At 49.1% G+C, this 22188-nt stretch overlaps 1 protein-coding gene across 1 annotated transcript in view; it reads left to right on the top strand.

Annotated features, from left to right (window-relative positions):
- Positions 1–22188, top strand: part of TBX15 (T-box 15) — a 162755-nt gene that overhangs the window by 79810 nt on the left and 60757 nt on the right. The window contains exons 8-10 of the mRNA XM_015416481.1: positions 12937–13038; positions 17292–17463; positions 18757–18924. Of these exons, the coding sequence (XP_015271967.1) occupies positions 12937–13038; positions 17292–17463; positions 18757–18924 (442 nt within the window). The remainder of the gene's footprint in view (positions 1–12936; positions 13039–17291; positions 17464–18756; positions 18925–22188) is intronic.

Below are 22188 nucleotides of genomic sequence, written 5' to 3'. Positions count from 1 at the left end.
GATTTGGCTACTGCATAAATTAGTTTGCTCTGGAGCTGTCCTTCCTGAGCTAAGACAAAAATGTGTGAGCCGGAGGCTAAAGAACTGTGAGCTAGCTCACATTAACTCAGCTTAGAGGGAACACTGGGGGGCTGTCCTGGGTGCCCCAATGTATGTGTTGATTCAGGCAGGCATCCTCAGTTTCTGGCACTGCGTGGTTTCTGAGGAGGCTCAGAAAAGCTGCTTCTGCTTATCGCCCTTGCTGGATCCGGTGTCCTGGATTCGAGGGAAGCTGCGATGAGTAGAAGATCTGTAATGTATTCAGCCTGACATGCCCGGACTTGCCCGGGCTGGCCAGGCACAATTCATCAGTAGCTTCAGTCGAAAGACAAAGGATCCGAAGGATCCTAGCCGGCCCAATCAAAAGGGCTAGCTTCCCAGCCGGGGGACCAATGGTCGCCCGGTTACTGTAAATAGCCTATCGGGAGTAGGGGGTGTGTTTAGGTGTACTTGGTGGCGGGTTTTCTGAACGCATATAAACCGGCCTGCGAGCTGGTCAGTTGTCTTTGTCCTGAACTAAATAAAGGTATGCTTAGCTGAAATCACTCTCCGTCTGCATACTTCTCATTAGAACTCATCAGCATAATAGGCCACACCCAACAGCAAAACTCATTAGTATATTAGGCCACACCCTGACAGCACCACTCATTAGCACATTAGGCCACACCCCCATGTTACTAGAAGTGTGGTCATCCAGCAACACCCACCTTTCCCTTCTTATTCTGTTTACCCTGATTGTTGTCAAAACCCAGGGCTTTTTTTCTAGCAGGAACTCCTTTGCATGTTAGGCCACACATCCTTAATGTAGCAAATCCTAATGAGTTTCTACTACTGGGTGTGGCCTATTATGCTAATGAGTTCCTGCTGGGCGTGGCCAACTCAGGAGCCAGCTGGAACTCCGTTCCTGCGCGTTCCTGCCCCAAAATAGCCCTGGACCAGACTATAAGTGGCCACTTCATCCTCAGCCAATGGTGGTTTTTAAAGCAAAGAACCCCCAAATTCTGTGAGGCATTACCAAGTTTAACCAATGAGTCCAATACCTCACATAAACCATGCAATCACAACTGCATATTGAACACATGAAGCTGCATTATACTGAATCAGAACCTTGGTCCATCAGGGTCAGTATTGTCTACTCAGACAGTGGCTCTCCAGGGTCTCAGGTGGAGGTCTTTCCCCTCACCTACTCCCTGGCCCTTTCGACTGAAGATGCCAGGGACTGAACCCGGGAATTTCTGCATGTCAAGAAGAGACTCTAGTTTGGTGTAGTGGTTTGGTGTAGTGGTTAAACGTGGCAGACTCTAATCTGGAGAACCAGGTTTGATCCCCGACTCCTCCACATGCAGCCAGCTGGGTGACCTTGGGCCAGTCACAGTTCTCTCAGAGCAGTTCTCTCAAGAGCAGTTCTCTCAGAGCTCTCTCAGCTGTTGTGGGGAGGGGAAGGGAAAAGAGTTTGTCAGCCGCTCTGAGAGTCCTTTGGGTAGTGAAGGGTGGGGTATAAATCCAATCTCTTCTTCTTTTGCCTCACAGGGTGTCTGTTGTGGGGAGGGGAAGGGAAAGGAGTTTGTAAGCCACTCTGAGACTCCAAGTGAAGGGTGGGGTATAAATCCAATCCTCCTCCTCTTCCTCTTCTTCTTCTCTATCACTGAACCGCAAGCACCCCAATCCATAATTTCTGGTAATGGTGTCAAGAGTAACCAAAGTGGCTAATGCCAGTGCCAGAGATGTTGTCTTATTACTGTTTGTCATGTCCAGGAATTGCAAATTCTGTGCTCTACACAGATCTCTGTGCTCCTAGCTTTTAACTTCTGCTCTAAAGCAATGGAACGTATTAGAGGCAGTGGAGAAACGCAGGGTCAGCCTGCCATACAGGTACCTTCACAGGTATACTAGCAGCAGCCTAGGGCTTCGGGAGCTCCTTGAGCTTACAGATTTTCTTCCTGTGAGAGGTGGAGTAGGTTGTATGGGAGGACCTCGCGGATTGTTGAAAGGATCAGATGGAGACCTTCTCAATTCCTGGTCAGTTAGACCTCTGGGAGCCTTATGTAAGATGTTGCCAGCTTTTCAAGGAAGATCTGGCGATACGAAGAATCATCATATTAATAAGCTATCTATTCGTTCCATTTCATATACGGAAAGACTCTGTGAGGTTCCACACAGGGTTCTGTAACCCCTAAGATCCCTTGTCCAGAAAGAGAAGAGATTGGATTTATACCCCACCCTTCACTTGGAGTCTCAGAGTGGCTTACAAACTCCTTTCCCTTCCCCTCCCCACAACAGACACCCTGTGAGGCAAAAGAAGAAGAGATTGGATTTATACCCCACCCTTCACTACCCAAAGGACTCTCAGAGCGGCTGACAAACTCTTTTCCCTTCCCCTCCCCACAACAGACCCCCTGTGAGGTAGGTGGGGCTGAGAGAGCTCTTTTGAGAACTGCTCTTTCAAGGACAGCTCTGACAGAACTATGGCTTGCCCAAGGTCATCCAGCAGCTGCGAGTGGAGGAGTGGGGAATCAAACCCGGTTTACCAGATTAGAGTCCGCACTCTTAACCACTACGCCAAACCAAAGGTCAGAGAAGGCCTCAGCTCAAGAAGAAGAGGGCTTTGCATCAGTCCAGGTCCTCTCCCCCCATTCCTGTTGGAGAGGCTCTGGATATGTCTTCCTTGGATCCTCTCTGAGGCCAGTTTTAAAGGGTGCCTGGAGGTTGCACTCAGAGACTCCCACAGATCAATGGAGTCTCATGGGAGCTAGAAGAGGGGTGGGACATCCTGGCTTTTCAGGCCATCCCCCAAGGTGCTCTCTTTCATCCAGGTGGGGAGACCAGCTGTCAAAAGTGGTCAATTAAAGGAGCTGCCGCTGCCTGGCGCCATTTGCAATGCCCCCCCTCCAGGTACACCTGCCTCTGCTGGGCACAATGGATGGGCTGAAAGTGCCAATGGGGGGGTGGAGTTACAGCTGCTAACTGATGAGGCAGTAGGTTCTCCCGCTGCAATATTGGTGGTGGGCTCTGCCAATCCCCGAGGAGATACATGTATGTATCACTATGAAGTCTATATTATTTTCACCCTGATTGGGTGGTTGGCTTGTCAACTACCACAGTTATGGTAGACCTTTGCAGCCAACCTTCAGATCAGGGCCATTAGATACAATTGCATATTCTCATGTTCTTTTAGAAGTGGTTTTACCGATATGGGACTCTTTGGAGTGAATTAACATGAGCAGTTTGAAAACGCTGGTTCATAGATCACTCCTGGCCAACTTTCCTTAAACAGATGGGGGTTGCCCATTCACTGTGGCAATGTAGTGTGGGAGCTGGCAGCTCATGGGTCTGAACCACAGCAACTTCTGTGATCTCTGCTTCAGGAGAAGGCAGCAGATTGCGGGGAAAACAAGGTAAGGCAAGAACAGGAGGTAAACAAGAGAGTCCAGGTTAACAAACAGGACCACGGATAGCTCCAAGGCAGCAGAGAAGTTGCTCCAGCAGGCTGCAGAGTTCGACTGAGGCTGCGATCACACACACTAAATAATCCACTTTCAATCCACTTCCAGTGCACTTTCCAACCGGATTTTACTGTGTGAACTGGCAAAATCCAGTTGGAAAGTGCATTGAAAGTGGATTGAAAGTGGATTATTTAGTGTGTGTGACTGCAGCCTGAGAGTGGAATCCCAGGCTGCAATAAGCACAGACTCCTTGCCACCACATGTTTAATTCCCAACCTATCCCTCTCTCTGTAGCACCTAGGACAATTTGCCCTCTGATGCCACGTCTGCCGGTGATTCATTGGGTGCCACTGGCAGGGAGTGGAGAAATGCAGAATGCAAAAGGGACTGAGGCCGATGTGTGTGTACAGAGTCCCTGTGTTTAATACAGTATATAGTTTTGGCCTCAATCTGGATGACAGTTCCACTCTGTGGTCTCACTGGAGCACAACCAGAGCCTTTTGCTCCTAAAGCAATGTGTGACTTCTCACCAGATCTGGTAACACCGAGGTGTCAAACATAAGGCCTGGGGGCCAGAACCGGCCCATCCAAGCCTCTTAGGTGGCCCACGAGAGACTACTGTAAGGGAGGGAACAGGAGATTGCATGGGGTGGGGGAGTGGGTGTAACCACTTCAAGATCCCATGTATAAAGGACAGCCGCTGGTAAGCTCCAAGTTGGCGTATCCTCACTGCAAGGCCTTTATACAGTTTATATCTTCGGTACCTGGCACTACGTTTATGGCACACCTGGCCTGGCCTGACAAAGTGGCATTTATGTCAGACCCGGCCCTCGTAACAAATAAGCTCAACGCCTCCATGTTAACATGTAAGATAAAGATTTGCAGAGCGACATGGAATCTTGAGTCAGCCGGCGAGCTGATTCTCTAGGTGCCTATAGTGCCGTCCTAAACAGAGTTAAAACTTTTGTAAATCCACTGAAGGGCGTAGAAGGGTATAACTCTGCTTAGGGTGGCTCTACTGGTCTCCTAACATAGGAAGTCAAAGCTACTGGTATAGTAGGAGGATAGGTTCCAACAGCAGGCAATGCATGACGCTGGAATCTTTGGACTCCCCCTCCCCCTCCCCCTCCTCCTCAGATGGGGCTCTTGTTCCTTGAGGAGTGAGAGATTTCTCTGCTGGCAACTCCTCTGGTTTAGTGTCCGAGTGCCCACCTACAACGGAGGAAACGACAGAGGAGCTTTCATTTTTCCATGTCCCTCTGTAGTGAGCATGGTAATGTGCGAAGAGGAGTCACATTCAGTGTTCCCTCTAAGCTGAGTTAGTGTGAGCTAGCTCACAGTTTTTTAGCCTCCAGCTCACACATTTTTGTCTTAGCTCAGGAAGGAATGGCTCCAAAGCAAACTAATTTATGCAGCAGCCACATTGCTTGCTCACAACTTTAATGATGGTAGCTCACAAAGTAGACTTTTTGCTCACAAGACTCCACAGCTTAGAGGGAACATTGGTCACATTACTAATAATAGCTGGTAGTAAGGAACCCACCCTGACCTGGATTACCTAAACTAGCCCAATCTTGTCCGATCTCAGAAGCTAAGCAGGGTTGACCCTGGTCAATATTTCGATGGAAGTCCATGGTCACAACACAGAGCCTGGCTGTGGACCAATAGACACTTAGGCTACCCGGAAACCTTCCGGTGGCATCTTTCGACATGGGGGACAACCTGGTACACGTGGCGTTCTGCCTTACGATGTAAGCCTCAGATATAGACTCCGGAAATAGTGAATCCTGGATGCCATTGGAGCTGTTCTTGGTGGCAGATATAGGTCCTTAAACTAAACTGAAATAGGTCCTTTTGCTAAAAAAAAAAAAAAACCTGTCAAGCCCCTGGAGAAATCAGTTCCCAACAACAGTCATTCCAAAGAATATAAAGCTTACTTTGATAGGATCCAGACTTTAGACGTTCTGTGTTAGAACTAGGGGAACGCGCGCGAAGCAAGCAAGTTTGGTGTAGTGGTTAAGTGTGCGGACTCTAATCTGGGAGAACCGGGTTTGATTCCCCACTCCTCCACTTGCACCTGCTGATGTGACCTTGGGTCAGTCACAAGCTCTGGCACAGCTGTCCTTGAAAAAGAGCAGTTTGTGTCAGAGTTCTCTCAGCCCCACCCATCTCACAGGGTGTCTGTTGTGGGGAGGGGAAGGGAGAGGAGTTTGTCAGCCGCTCTGAGACTCCGAGTAAAGGGCGGGGTATAAATCCAATCTCTTCTCCTCCTCCTCTTCTTCTTCTATACCTAAATCAAGCAGGTCCCTAATGGCCCAGGGCCAATCACACCCAAGCATGAGGCCCGCCTAAATAATCCCCAGGGGAAAGAAGACACCAGGCTCTGCTGCGGCTCAAGGTGACTTGCCTAGGCCAACTAAGATAACAAGGGCAACATAGGAAAGGCAAAAAGCGAAAGTAGACATTCTTCACACTCCCCTCCATCTCCATGGCAACCAAGCCCGAGAGGGGCGTGAGGTTGACAATACCAGGGAGCACAACTCCCTTCCCCTAACCCGGTTCCCACTCACTCCAGTGGAGCTCGACCTCTCTCTCTCTCCTCCTCTGCCATCTCTAGTGGCCCCAAATGGCATGACTTCACCCTGGCCTTTAGCCGTTCTGCCTCTGGATTCCTCATCAGTCCTCCGAAACCTGAGACAGTCCTTCAAGCTGCTCCCCAGCCTCCTCCATCCAATTAGGAGGGCTGTAAAGAGCAACTTCCTGGACCATTTTTGACTTGGCGGGTTTAACAAGCCATTGTGGTGGAAATGAAGCAATGCCCTCCGGACACTCCAGGGTCATTCCTCTTTCCTTTTAAAGACTGCAGTTGGCCTTTCCGCTCCGAAGCTAACCTCATTGAAAATACCATCTCTCTCTCTCTCTCTCTCTCTCTCTCTCTCTCTCTCTCTCTCTCTGTATTTTAGCTCCAGATAGTTTTTATGCTGTTGGTTTTAACTAGCCAGAGCCTCCTTAGCATTAGGAGGGTTTTCCCGTTGCTTGCATGGACATCCTCATGAAGAAAATGAGATGCAGTCACCAACAGATAGTCATTAAGTGGAGAAGAATCCCAGCTTTAAGGGGATGAAATGGATTCAGGTGGTTTAGCTGTGTTGGTCGGAAGCAACAGAACGAAGTTAAAGTCCGGGGGGCACCTTTAAGACCAGCAAAGTTTTATTCAAGGTGTGAACTTTCCTGTGCAAGCACACTTCTTCAGATATAAGAAGTGTGTTTGCACACAAAAGCTTGTACCTCCAGTGAAATGTTGTTGGTCTTAAAAGCTGCCACCGGACTCAGGCTTTGTGATGAAATGGAGGCAGTGGCAGCTAGGTGGAGCAGTAGATCACAAATATTCCGCAGACGGTTTCTTTTCCTGCTGGTCTGAGCGGGTTCCTAAAGGATGTGATGCTATCGACACGGGTCTCGAACTGCTGAACTACCGACCTTCCACAGCCTGCAGTTCAGCGTCTTAACCACTTGAGCCACCGCAGCTCCTCACATAAGACTATTCAGTGTCAATTGTATCAGAATCTGACCCAAACAGAAGGCAAAAAGGGCTCTGCTGCTCTCCTTGTGTGTTTTGAGCTCTTGCGCTTCCCCCGGGGGCTGTTTCAACATACTCCACTTTGTTCAGCCAAAGGTCGCATCTCTTTGCATGGCTCAGTCCTGCACCATCTTTCCTCTGGACCTACTTCTGCTTGTCATGAGGCCAATCAGGTCTGTCAAATAGCAGTGACCTCATGTAGCTCCCGCTATTGCTCTGGGCCCCCCGACCTGGGTAGCCCAAGCTAGCCTGCTCTCATCGGATCTCAGACACTCACAGGCCCGGTCCTGGCGAGTATTTGGATGGAAGACCACCAAGGAATACCACGGTCAGGGCACAGAGGCAGGCAACTCTATGGTTTTCCCTCGGATGGTCGTGGCCCTGCCCCCAGCGTGCCCGGCATCGTCACGTCACTTCCAGGTGACGTGCATGCGGTGTGCGCGCGCTCCGGAGGAATTTACACTTGGCAACCCTATTGACCCCAGCACCTTGTATTCAGAGGTATTTTGCTTCTGACAATGGAGGTCCTATCTGCTTATCATAGTTACCCATAGACCCTCCGTGAAGTGTAAGGGCTAAAACAGGAAGCTTGCTGTTGCTTTCAATTCATTAATGTTTTTTTCTTGGTGTGTGGCCTATGAGCTGTTAAGCCTGGATAAAGTGAAAGTGAAAGCAAAACAGGAGGCACAGTTTAGCATTCTGCTCAGCTATGAGCTCACTAGGCCATCTCCTCTTTCCCCCATTTTTCAATACTGGGCTAAGAACAGCAGATCTACTTTGCAAGGTTATTGTGAGGCTTCCCGGATGAATTAGGCAAAGCCCTTTGGTAGTGGAACGTGCCGACAAGTCACAGCTGACTTATGGCCAACCCCTCAGGGCTTTCAAGGCAAGACATATTCAGAGGTGGCTTACCATTGCCTGTCTCCACGCCACCAACCTGGTATTCCTTGAAGGTCTCCCATCCAGGGGTCATTCCCTGCAGGAGCGCACAGGAACGGAGCTCCTGCAGTAAAGAGCCCACGGGGGCGGGCACATGCAACAAGCCCCACCCCCTGCTCCCAGCAGCCCTCAGTCAGAGCAAGAAGCAGTCAGGTAAGTTGCAGAGCCTCCCCCCCTGGCCCCCCGGCCCAAAACAGTCCAGTGGCACCTTTAAGACCAAGTTTTATTCAGGTACAAGCTCTCCCTCCTCTGTGAGGACAGATCTGCACATTCCCCCCCCCCAATAGCTAGCAATCCAAAACAGTCCAGTGGAGCCTGAGTGGTGGGTGTTGCCTTCTGACACACTTCCGGTGATGTCAGGGGGTGTGGCATATGCAAATAAGCTATGCTAATGAGTTATGCTAATGAGCTCCTGCACCTCTTTTTCTACAAAATGACTCCTGTTCCCATCCAAATACTGACCAGGACCAACCCTGCTTAGATTCTAAGATCTGACAAGATCAGGCTAGCCTGGGCTATCCAGGTCAGGGCATGTTTAAAATATGATCGCAATGTGAAATTATTATGTTCCGCGACTGATTTGCATTGCAATGACCCCGAGGAATTACGTCTCATTTTCAGAATATAAGGGAAAGTGGTTTTTTTGGAAAAATGTTTATTAGTTTATATACAGAAAGGGGGAAAGGGGAAAGGAGGAAGAAAAGAAAAATACAGAAATATTTAAAAGATCTATTTTAGCATTCTGCATGCATATCTTCTCATTACAGTTTCACAACTACATCTATCATTCTTATTATTCTTCACTTGGTCTTATTTTCTTAAGTTTTAACCAGTCGTAGAACACCCTCCAGGGTCCCATGAATTCTTCTTCCATTTTTCCTTTTAATATATTTGTCAACTTGTCCATTTCAGCACATTCCATTATAAGGGAAACATTTTGACTCGTTTGGAGTCGAAAGATCCTCCTAAAACCCCACTGGCAATGCTGGGGAGCCGTGTCTGTAAAACAGGAGTCGTACACTTCCACTTCATTGGGATGCCAATCCAGAGCCAATTCGAGCACCTTACACAGTCACTGCGGTAATCTGCTCCCAAAGCCAGCATCATCGTTTCGAACACTTCTGTCGCTGCACACTGGTGCCATTCAGCATAGCAGCTGAGAGAGGGGGCTCAGTTGATGCATGCTTGCGGTTTACTGACTGGTTTGCTCAGATTATTTTCACTATCCTCCCTGGGCAGGCCAGGCATGCTGAAAACCAGCTCTGTATACGTGTGCTCTTTGTTCTTTCGCAGTTGGTGTGCCTTCATTCATTGGCAGCATTCATGGGGCTTAGAACTTAACAAATCTTCCTGGCTTTCCCAGGTGGTAATGCGAGAACATGTAAACGTGATCCATTTAGCGCAAGCAAATGCTCTTGGCTTTGCGAGTTGGGCAGGGAGGCAAACCGGCAAGGCTGGGACATTAGAAAGACATCACTACAGATGTTTCCAAGGGTAGCTGTGTCGGGCTGCAGCTGGAGAGCAAGGTTCCAGTCCAGCCACACCTTAGAGACTAACAGGATTTTCGTGGAACGAGCTTTCGAAACTCAAAGCTCCCTCTGCCAGACTAGAGAAATAAGCCATGCAACTTCCCCCTCCTCCCGGCCTGCAGGGTCAAACACATTTTTTTCAACATATGTTGAAAAAGAACGGATGAAGGGAGGCAACGGGGAAAGTTGTGGCAGAGTGAAGCCATGCCGAGATCATACGATCCCATTTCGAGCCTGCGGGGGGGGGGGAGCAAATTTTTCGAATCTTAAACGAATTATGATCTAAATAGCGGCGCTTGAGTATTCCTGTTGAGTCAGCCTCCTTGAGGGATCCTGAGCTCAGGAGACTGGCTTGAATATGAACTGGGTAGGGAATCTGTGCAGTACAAAGAGAATTTATTTATTTATTACTTATTTATCCCTTTCAGTGGGGTGTAGTGGTTAAGACTGGCAGACTCTAATCTGGAGAACTGGGTTTGAGTCTCCCCACCTCCACTTGAATCCTTCTTGGTGGCCTTGGGCCAGTCACAGTTCTCTCAGGACTCTCTCAGCCCCACCACCTCACAGGGTGCCTGTTGTGGGGAGAGGAAGGGAAGGCGATTGTCAGCTGCTTCGAGACTCCTTAGGATAGAGAGAAGCAGAGGCCTGTAGAGCGACACCACCACCCCCGGCAACTGAGGTGGGCCGTGCCTTCCCCAGTGTGTCCAAGGGCCGGCTTGCCCAGGCTCCCCGCAGCTGCGGTGCACCCAGGAAAGCTAAGGGAAGGCAATTTAGCCTTCCCTTCCCTCCAAGGGCCGGCTTGCCCGGGCTCCCAGCAACTACGGGGTGCCCAGGCAAGCCAAGGGAAGGCATGGGGTGTGGCCTAATATGCTAATGAGTTTCTGCTGTTGGGTGTGGTCTAATATGCTAATGAGTTCCTTCTGGGCTTTTTCTACAAAAAAAGCCCTGGACAATACAAAATAAAACATTTCATAAACTGCTAGTATAATTCATAGCCGATGGTGGGGATTGCAGCATCCTTGTAACCAACTACCTCTGTAGTCTGGGTTTTGTCGGGCTATTGATCGTATCTTAAGTTGGTGTTGGCATTGGGGCCAGGGCCTGGTTGTTAGAAAAGTAAAGTAAAGGTCAAGGTCCCCTTGCTCGAAAACCAGTCGAATCCGACTCTAGGGTTTCAAAGCCGAAGAGCCAGCGCTGTCCGAAGACATTTCCGTGGTCATGTGGCCGGCATGACTAAACACCAAGGCACACGGAACGCTGTTACCTTCCCACCGAAGTGGTACCTATTTATCTACTTGCAGTTTCTTGCTTTCGAACTGCTAGGTTGGCAGGAGCTGGAACTAGAGACGGGCGCTCACTCCGTCATGCGGCACACTCGGGTCTCGAACTGCTGAACTACCGACCAGTTCAGCATCTTAACCACTTGAGCCACCGCAGCTTCTGTTAGAAGGGCGGCCCCTAATCGAATTTCTTCAATATGTTTCTCATGGGCTGATGCCATAGTGAGGCGTACCAGTTTGCTGCTTGTTTTTGACTTCATTTTGGGGGGAAACTTCCATTCCATTAGTTGTATTATTATTGTTGTTGTTGTTGTTGTTGTTGTTATTTAACTTTATTAAATCATCATCATCATTATCATCATCATCATCATCATCATTATTAAAATTTGTAAACCGCCCTCCCCCGGAGGGCTCAGAGCGATGTACATCATAGTAAACATGAACAGTTAAAAACAATGAGAAATTAATAATAGTTAAAACAAATATCAACAAACTAGAACATACAGTTTACATCCTTCAAAAATCGATGGCATACCTGTAATTTCACGTACTGCAGTGGGAAGCCATGGTCAGGAACCGCTGCTATCCTCAACCGTAGGCCTTACTTCATTTATACCACACCTTCCTCCCCAGTGGGGACCCGAAGCAGCTTACATCATCTCCTCCTCCTCCATTTTATCCTCACCACAACCTTGTTTGGTGGGTTAGGTGGAGAGTGTGTGGCTGGCCCAAGATCACACAGCAAGCCCCTATGGGACCCTGGGGATTCGGACCTGGGTCTCCTAGGCCCTAGTTTGACACTGTGACACCACACTGACTCTTCAATTCTTTCTTCATTTCTACTGGTTTTAATGGGGAACACATCCCCCCCCCCTCCAGTTGGGATGGAATTATCAGAGTCTGTGCCTTTTTCGCAAGGGTTTCGCCCGGCCCAGTTTCAGACAGAGGAGAAATCAGAATGGGTGTTCGACAAGGCAGCCCAAGATATTATGACAGAATGAGACCAAAGAACACAGAAACGCTAGGCACCACATGTAGCCAGAAAGGGGTGCCCTCCGTGTATCACACATGGAACAAATGGGCTTGGGAGAGCTCAGCACGGCTTTCAGACCCCCACCCCACCCCCATCTGTGACATCATGGGGTGAGTTTTTTTCCTCCCTGCCCCAAGGGAGGAGTTAAATGTCCTGCATTTTGTTTCGGGGGGCTTTGTACCGAATGGAGTCGTCGTCTTCCGTGACGCTGTATCGTCTTTGCACATCACCGATTGCAGCGCAGACGTCTTAGGAGATGCAGACACTGTCTAGTGTCTGGGGACGGGACTGAGACACACATCCTGTGAAGCATTTTGCCTGCTTTTAAGAATGGGTGGATGGTGGGCAGAGTCCATAGTGGCAGAGCCCTTCCTTTGCGTGCACAAGATCCTGGGTGCGATCACCAGCAATTCCAGTGATCAGGATTTCAAGCAGCAGGGCTGAGAGAGATCTCTGCCAAGGACCCTGGGTTGCCATCCCAACTTGGAGTGGGCAGTTCTGAGGTAGGTGGGCCCACACCGCGACCCAGTATGTGGCAGCTTTCATGTGATCCATGCCAGTGTGGCACTACAGTGTGCCGGTGGGGTGTCGTGGTTAAGAGTGACAGACTCTAATCTGAAGAACTGGGTTTGAGTCTCCCCACCTCCACTTGAATCCTTCTTGGTGGCCTTGGGCCAGTCACAGTTCTTTCAGGACTCTCTCAGCCCCACCACCTCACAGGGTGCCTGTTGTGGGGAGAGGAAGGGAAGGCGATTGTCAGCTGCTTCGAGACTCCTTAGGATAGAGAGAAGCAGGGTATAAAAACCTACTCTCCTTCTTCACATGAACTTAGCCTTCTGGGCAGCCTTGGGACAGTTTCAGTTCTCTCAGAACTCTCCGCTCAGCCTCACCTACCTCAAAAGGGGCCTGTTGTGGGGAGAGGCAGGGAAAGCGATTGTAAGCCGTTTTGAGACTCCTTAAGGTAGAGACAAGTGGGGTATACCCCCCCTCTTCTTAATTCATTGCAGTTTCTTCTGGTATACTTTAATATGTTTCCATCTTAGCAAGGAAGACTCTCTTGAACTAATCATTGTCCCCGTTTCTAATTTTGTAGGAGAATGTTTCCTGCGATGAGAGTGAAGATTACAGGGTTGGACCCTCACCAGCAGTATTATATTGCCATGGACATTGTGCCTGTGGATAACAAGAGATACAGGTGAGGACTTTGGAAGAACTTCCTCAGGGACTTCATTCAGAGCAAAGTGGACCAGGAGCTGTACTCCCCAGGTTAATGAGCAAGGGACTTTCAGTGATCCATAGGGTTCCCGACAATGCCTAGGCAGATACCAGGAGACTTGGGGGGCAGTACCTGGGAAGGGTAGGGTTTGGGAAGGATGTGACGTCATTTCTGGGTGATACTTTAGGAATTTCCCCTTATCTCTGTGGTAAAGATCATAGAGACTAGGGGAAGATCCTACCGTATCACAATGAAGGCCATTTTCCTCCTCCCTCTCCTCACTATATTGAAGGCAGCAGATTGAGGGTGGACGTGGGGAATTCCCCGCCAGGCTTGGCCAGTTGGGAAGACCAGTGATCCATGATCCTAAGGACCAAAGACATTCCAGTTTAATAGAGGTGGGAATAAGCGGGCTGTATCTGCTGAAACTAAAGTTGGGCATAAAGGTGTGAGGATGAACGATTTTGCTTGCGTTTCTCAAAGGAGAACCAGTGCTGCCCTAAAGAGAGTGTTGTCCTTCTAAACCTGTTGACTTCAGCAGATTTAGAAGGATATAACTCTGCGGTGGCTCAAGTGGTTAAGACGCTGAACTGCAGGCTGTGGAAGGTCAGTAGTTCGGCAGTTTGAGACCCGGGTGCCACATGATGGAGGGAGCTCCCGTCTCTAGTTCCAGCTCCTGCCAGTCTAGCAGTTCGAAAGCAAGAAATTGCAAGTAGATAAATAGGTACCACTTTGGTGGGAAGGTAACAGCGTTCCGTGCGCCTTGGGGTTTAGTCATGCCGGCCACATGACCACGGAAACGTCTTCAGACAGCGCTGGCTCTTCGGCTTTGAAACGGAGATGAGCACCGCAACCCTAGAGTCGGATTCGACTGGCTTTCGAGCAAGGGAACCTTTACCTTTACCTTTTAAACTCTGTTTAGGATTGCACTGCAAGAAATATAATAGATGGCCACAAAGAAGGAGGGAAGGATGGATGGACAGATGGCAGAATGTATTGAATTTGCAGCTAAACAACTTGCGACCTCAGGTGGAGGAGTAGCATGCAGCCAAAACACTGAGTAACTTTTATTTAAAAGCAGTGTAGTAGTTAGGAGCACAGACTCTAATCTGGGAGAACTGGGTTGGATTCCCCACTTCTCCACGTGCAGCTGCTGGAGTGACCTTGGGTCATTTACAATTTCTCTCAGAGCTGTTTTCTCACGAGGAGTCCTCAAAAGAGCTCTCTTAGCCCCACCTACCTCACAGGGTGTCTGTTGTGGGGAGGGGAAGGGAAAGAATACTGTAAGCCGCTTTGAGACTCTTTCAGGTAGTGAAGAACGGGGTATAAATTCAATCACTGTGATGTCACTTCCGGTTGTAACTGGAAATGACATCCTAACACTCTAGGATTCCATCAGGGGACTCCTAGAGCAACACGTTGCTCTGCCCTCTATATTTGTTCCTGCTGGCATGCGGAGCCTGGATGGTAACCCTAGACCAGGAGGGGAGGATGCCAGTCCACTCCCATGCCCCTGACGGCTGGGACCAAGTTAAGCCCCTGTGGTGCTTCAGCACCCTGGTGGAGAACCAGCCCTGGGTTTTGCTCCTCTGCTCTAGAGCTGCTTGTCGCGGAATTAGGGCCTGGATTGAGGCTCAGTCTCTTTTAAACCTATGTTGCTTTAATTGCTATAGTAATTAGCCTCTATAGTTGAATCTGTGGTTCGGTTTCCCAGGAGGCTTCAGGACTCTGCTAAGTGCTGTGGCCTTTGGGTACAGGTAACCAGGGCTTTTTTTGTAGAAAAAGCCCAGCAGGGACTCATTAGCATAATAGGCCACACCCAACAGCAGAAATTCATTTCCTTATTAGGACACACCCCTGACAGCACAGCTCATTAGCATATTAGGCCACACACCCCATGTTCGCAGAAGTGTGGTCATCCAGCCACACCCACCTTTTGCTTCTTATTCTGTTCACCTTGTTTGTTGTCAAAACCCAGGGCCTTTTTTTGTACCAGGAACTCCTTTGCATGTTAGGCCACACACCCCTAATGTAGCCAATCCTAATGAGTGTCTGCTGTTGGGTGTGGCCTATTATGCTAATGAGTTCCTGCTGGGTGTGGCCAACTTGGGAGCCAGCCGGAACTCCGTTCCTGTGCGTTCCTGCCCCAAAATAGCCCTGCAGGTAACCCTGTACATGATTGTTGCCTCAGATGACTTTTGCCTTCTGAGAATGTTTATACTTTGCAGAGGTCAGGAGTCACTATCAAATTCTAAATAGTTAAGAGTCTCTGAACCTAGCTTCCTGGGACTCTCTTAGTCAGCCTTGACCCTCTGAGTCAACCTAGCTTAACTCTGACTTTCCTTGACCTTCCCGACTCCAGAGAGAGAAAGAACGGGCAGAACTTTGTCCTGCACGTCAGAGATGAATGTCAAATGCTCGTCACAGACCTGACTGACAGTTGCACTAGCTCCTATGGTTGGAAGAGGGTACATGTCTGAATTTAGTTTCGTTCCTGGTTGTTCTGGCCAACCACCCTCTGTGGTGGGCAGTGTTCCCTCTGTGCTGAGTTACTCTGAGCTAGCTCACAGTTTTTTAGCCTCCAGCTCACACATTTTTGCCATCGCTCAGGAAGGATGGGGCTTCAGGGCAAACCAATTTATGTAGTAGCCAAATCGCTCCCTCACAACTTTAATGCCAGGAGCTCGCAAAGTCGAATTTCTGCTCACAAGCTTAGGGGGAGCATTGGTTGTGGGTCTTGACAGAGCAACCAAGGATATCCTTTATAGAACTTCATAGAATAAATAGCACTATTTATGTATTGGGGTTATAGAATCATAGAATCATAGAGTTGGAAGGGGGCATATAGCCCATCTAGTCCAACCCCCTGCCCAATGCAGGACCAGCCTAAAGCATCTCTGACAAATATTCGTCCGGCCTCTTCTTGAAAACTGTCAGTGAAGGCGAGCCAACCACACGTCTAGGCAGCTGATTCCACCTTTGAACCACTCTGACCATGAAAAAAGTGTTTCCTAATATCCAGCCGATGCCTTTCTGCATGTAATTTAAACCCGTTGTTTTGGGTCCTATCTGTTGTGTTGGAATATTCTGTGTTGAATACTGAAATGCTACAAAAGTGTTTTCTGACTTAAGCGTGTGTAATAGAATAAATTGAGTTTTGGTTTAGAACAACTCTCTCTGTCTCTCTCTCTTGATGCAGTTGGGAAGCCAGCTTCTCTCCCTCCCCAAATGAACACAGTGGGGAAGGGAGTGCATGAAAAGGTTCCTGCACCCCTCATTTCCCCAGCACTGCTCCCTCCCACTCTTCTTTCTCCAGTTTCACTAATGTGCAAATGGTAGCTGTTGCCATAGTCTAGGTTCACATGGTCATCTGGGCATGTTGCAATGCAGGGGGGCTCAGTTTATGGCCCTCAATGAGTTTAGCGGCCATCACAAACACAGTGGCCGATGACCGTAGTAGCAAACATGGAGGATGAACATGAAGGATTTTTAGAGATGGGATCTCTCTCTCTTGATGCAGTTGGGAAGCCAGCTTCTCTCCCTCCCCCCCCAAATGAACACAGTGGGGAAAGGGAGTGCATGAAAAGGTTCCTGCACCCCTCATTTCCCCAGCACTGCTCCCTCCCACTCGTCTTTCTCCAGTTTCACGAATGTGCAAATGGTAGCTGTTGCCACAGTCTAGGTTCACATGGTCATCCGGGCATGTTGCAACGCAGGGGGGCTCAGCTTATGGCCCTCAATGAGTTTAGCGGCCATCACAAACACAGTGGCCGATGACCGTAGTAGCAAACATGGAGGATGAACATGAAGGATTTTTAGAGATGGGAACACGGACTGCCGTGGCTCAGACGGGGAAGCGAAAGGCCTTTGCAGGTGCGGCACAAGTTAGAAGAGGCATCTGCAAGCAATGAACTATTCCCTGGTAGATCTAAAAGCTTTCATCTGTGGATTAGGGGGGTTAACCAATTAGTGTGCCCTGTGTGCAAAGTTTTCTCGAGGCAGTAATTGGAAAAGAGGATTAATAGAGAGATGCAAAAATAAGGAAGTAGTTCCAGGTATCATCTGGTTTCCATTTAAGATGAAGCACACAGTTTCCTTCCTGTGCATATAATCCCAGAGCCCCAGTGCTCTTTGGTGAGTGCAGAAGAAAAGCTCTGAAGGAGAAAGAAGCTACAGGTGGTTCCCCCCCCCCCATAAGTAATGAAGTTTCCCTTTTTCTTTGTCCCTCTCAGGTATGTTTACCACAGTTCCAAGTGGATGGTTGCAGGCAATGCGGACTCCCCTGTACCTCCCAGGGTTTACATCCACCCCGACTCGTTGGCCTCTGGAGATACCTGGATGAGGCAGGTTGTCAGTTTCGATAAGCTCAAGCTGACCAACAATGAGCTGGATGACCAAGGCCACGTAAGTCAGGAAAAGTGCATTTTGTTTCAAGACAAGCCCTTTGTTTGCATGCTGTACCCTTAACTAGGGTTGCCATTTTCAGCCCAGCAATCATCAGGAGACTGAACAGGGGTACAAGGGGAACTGCTGTCGGCGATGGTGTGACATCCTTTCCAGGAAGTGATGTTAGTCCTCTCTAGGGACTGCTGAAAATTCTATGGATTCACCACAGATTATTTGGTGATTCCTAGAGAGACATGATGTCACTTCCCGCTTTCCCCCTGACGATGGGATACCCTGCTGCTACCAAGTGCCAGCCTTTCTCTTGGCACTGGAAGCCAGCAGTTCTCAAGCTTTTGGGGACCTGTTTCTGAGCCTGTTCTGCTTTTCAGAACTCACATGCCATATAACTCCACACTACTTTCCCCCACCCCAACATAAAATACTCAAATTTCACATAAAGCACAAGGCTCTCACATCAGTTCCCATGGAATAAGTTTGTACCTTATGTTCAGGTTTAGCATATATAAGCCTTACTGAGTGACAAACTGCATTATGCCCATCTCACATTTTATGCAGAGGAAATCTAAATTTGGCCTCAAGCCTCCCGTTCCCCTCTTCTTCTCTCCTGGCCTCACAACCTAACTGCAAGAGAATTGTGACCCTGTGTTGGGTCCTAATCCACACTATGAGAACCATTGCTATAAATTGTGATCTTCCTCCTGAAAGCTCTCTTGCTTCAAGCACCAGTTTGGTGCAGTGGTTAAGAGCGCGGACTCTAATCTGGGAGAACCGGGTTTGATTCCCCACTCCCCCACATGCAGCTGCTGGGGTGATCTTGGGTCATTCACAAGTTCTCTCAGAGCTGTTCTTTCAAGAGCACTTCTTGAAAGAACTCTCTTTGCCCCACCTACCGCACAGGGTATCTGTTGTGGGGGGGGGAAGGGAAGGAGATTGTAAACTCTTCTGAGACTCAAAGTGAAGGGCAGAGTATAAATCCAATCTCTTTTTCTTCTTCTTCACCTGCGACATGATACCGGGGCAGCCCTCCCACCTCCTCCAAGCATAACCCCCTTAGGTCTGCCTTCATTGTGTCTTAGGTCTGCCTTCTTTTTCTAGAAGTAGGCTTTGCACTGGGAAGACAACTGAAATGGTGGAGGCCATCAATGACTCAATATCAAGATTATAAAGTTAGGGGTTAGGTTTAGGGGTGTTCAGTGCCCACTCATAAATCTCATCTATAAAGCTGCTGAAATGAGTTGCAATTGAAATAATCCTCCCCTTCCTTTGTTTCATTTTTGTTTGTTTCCAAAGATAATCCTGCACTCGATGCACAAGTACCAACCGCGCATCCACGTGATCCGCAAAGACTTCAGCAGCGACCTCTCCCCTACAAAGCCAGTCCCCGCCGGCGATGGGGTGAAAACCTTCAACTTTCCTGAGACCGTCTTCACCACGGTCACGGCCTATCAAAACCAGCAGGTAACCCCCCCCTGCAGGTGCCCAGGCAAGCCAAGGGAAGGCAGTTTAAACTGCCTTCCCTTCCCTTAAAGCGGGAGCTTGCCTGGGCTGCCCACAGTTGTAGGGCACCCAGGCAAGCCAAGGGAAGGCATGGGGGTGTCGCCTAATATGCTAATGAGCTGTGTTGTCAGGGGTGTGGCCCAATATGCTAATGAGTTTCTACTGTTGGGTGTGACCTATTATGCTAATGAGTTCCTGCTGCGCTTTTTCTACAAAAAAAGCCCTGCTAATTGTAATTTCCGATACTCCTAACCAGAGCCTCAACCAATGTGGTCTACCACAAGTTGGGGTTCCAGATGGTTACTCAGATCTGGGTCACTGGAGGGGAGGCCCAAGAAGGTGTGGATGCCTACCACCTCAGCTAAAAGCCTGGTGGAAGAGCTCCATCTTGCAGATCCTGTGGAACTGTAAAAGGTCCCGGAGGGCCATGATCTCATATGGGAGGTCATTCCACCAGGTAGGGGCTAGGGCTGAGAAATCCCTGGCCCTAGTTGAGGCAAGACGAACGTCCCTAGGGCTGGCGAACTCCAGGAGATGCTGGTTTGTAGATCGTAATGTCCTGCGGGGCTCATAAGGGGAGAGGTGGTCTTGAAGATATGCAGGCCCCTGGCCACATAGCGCTTTGAAGGTAAGCACCAGTACCTTGAAATGGATCCAGTACTCAATAGGCAGCCAGTGTATTTCACAAAGCACAGAGGGGATACTTGTCTCAGCTAAAAGCCTGGTGGAAGAGCTCCATCTTGCAGTTCCTGTGGAACTGTAAAAGGTCCCGGAGGGCCATGATCTCATATGGGAGGTCATTCCACCAGGTAGGGGCTAGGGCTGAGAAATCCCTGGCCCTAGTTGAGGCAAGACGAACGTCCCTAGGGCTGGCGAACTCCAGGAGATGCTGGTTTGTAGATCGTAATGTCCTGCGGGGCTCATAAGGGGAGAGGTGGTCTTGAAGATATGCAGGCCCCTGGCCACATAGCGCTTTGAAGGTAAGCACCAGTACCTTGAAATGGATCCAGTACTCAATAGGCAGCCAGTGTATTTCACAAAGCACAGAGGGGATACTTGTCCTCCTTTACTCCTAATCCATGGAGTAATATTGCATTATTTGAGTAATGCAGCAGTATACAGTCACTGAAGACATCATTATGTTGAAGCTTGGTCTACCCATGCAGTGAAACGAGGTGGTTAAAATCCCGGGATGGTCAGAGTGGGCCATATCGTTTCAGATTGTGGGTGCAGGATTCCACTTTTGAATGCTTCCCATGAGAAAAGTTAGATCCAAGAGTCAGTGGAAGCCACATAAGGTTAGGGGTTTTTGCTTAGGTTTTTTGGGGTGGGGGACAAGCGACTGCCATCAGCATAGTCCTTTCCCAATTGTCTCTAGCTGCAGGACAATTCGATGCATTGGCTGAATTTAGTTATTCCCAAAGTCGTCGGAGGTTTCGAGCCACCCTACTGGTTTCAGAGACAGAATCCAAACACAAAAGCCAGATGAAAGAGCCATATCATGAGGCATATCTTTGGTTCCCCTAGACCATGATGACTGTCTGCGCTGACCAGCGGTCACTCCCAAGGCTTTTGAGTGAAAGCTTTTGGAGACTTGAGATCTTGTTATCTGGCAGTGCAGGAAGATTAACCTGAGACTTCCTCCTCACAAGGCATATGGCACTGGTGCTCTTGTGGCTTGTGAGCCGCATGTGGCTCTTTGACACAACACCTGTGGCACTTCTGAGTGCAGTTCCGCAATATGTCATTTGCCTTGACCAGGAAACTGGTCAAAGGTCCCAATCTGCATGAGGAACAGGGGGGCAGGGGTTTCAGCCTTCCCTCCCCACGCCCTTTTCCTGAGCCAAAATGGCCACAGAAATGCCATATTTACCATAACGTAGGGCTCATCATTCCATTGACTTTAGCATGTGGAGCCCTCCAGTGGGAGAAATAGCCTTACCTGGCGGCTCAGAAAAGATGCCCAGGGGAAAAGGCAGAATCCCTTACTCCCCTGTGCAAGCACTGAATTGGGCCCATGAGCACTTGGAAGCATTCGTTTCCCCAGTCTAAGATCTGTCTCGTAGGGTTGTCGGCTCTGCGCTAGGGAATTCTTGGGGATTTAGGGGTGGAGCCTGGGGAAGGTGAGGTTTGGGGAGGGGAGGGGCCTCAGTGAGGTATAATGCCATAGACTCCACCCTCCAAAGCAGCCATTTGCTCCAGGGGAACTGACCACTGTGGTCTGGATATCAGCTGTACTTCCAGGAAATTTCCAGGTTCCACCTGGAGGTTGGCAACCCTAACTGTTTTGGGAGTCAAGTCATGGAACGCCAAGCCAACTCATGGCAGAAGTCACATTGAGTTTGGCCTTCAGGCACACAGACTAGCTGACAGATGAGGGAGGCGGCTGCGTATACACCTTCCCTGTAGAAGGATTGTACCTTGTAATCTCTAACCACAGGGCCGGGACCACTGCTATGGAAGAGGAGCTCCAAACAGATAGTCTCCCTGGCATTTCAGAAGGAGGGGAAGTTTCTTAGTACTGCACTCTTGTTCTTCTGAGTGTAGTGGTGTCTCCTCGCCTGGTTGGAGACTATCCCGGCCCCTTTCTAGCCTCCAGTTTCTCTCATGTAGCTTTCCCTGTTTAGTGCTGCTTGTGAATTGGATGCTGTAAAATTTGGGCCTGTGACTACTTGATGGCATCTCCCATAAGCCTCCTCATCTGTGGTCAACCTCCAGGTGGATACTGAAATCCTCCCAGAGACTATAGAGATCAGTTCTCCTCGTGGAAATTGCAACACTGGAAGGTGGACTCTATGGCATCACCTCTGCTGGGGCCCTCAGCCTCCACCTTGCCTAGGCTCCACCCCCAAATCTCCAAGAATTTCTCAACCCAGAGCTGGGTCTTGGTCTTCATTGGTTCCAGACCAGGAGCCCACCATTATCTCCAGGTGGCAGTATGACACCACTGAGCTGAAGCTTGCGGCAGGAAGTCATGTGACAGGATGAGGAGGACCTAAACTCTCTGAACATGCCTGTGCTAACAAGGAGGCCTCTCCACTGCCAAGAGACCCCACCCCCATCCTAGTGATCTTCTCAGAGAAAAGGCAGGGCATTATTTATTTATTAAATTAGATTTATTAGGCCACCCTTCCCTTCAAGCAAGGCTCAGGGTGAGCTTACAAAGGAAACAAATACAATAGTTTAGTTTAAAGCTAACATTTAAAATATTTAAAACATCAGCTA

This window comes from Gekko japonicus, unplaced genomic scaffold, assembly GCF_001447785.1.
Source record: "Gekko japonicus isolate JY-2015 unplaced genomic scaffold, Gekko_japonicus_V1.1 scaffold2305, whole genome shotgun sequence".
NCBI lineage: Eukaryota > Metazoa > Chordata > Lepidosauria > Squamata > Gekkonidae > Gekko > Gekko japonicus.
This window is presented reverse-complemented; position numbering and strand designations above follow the sequence as displayed.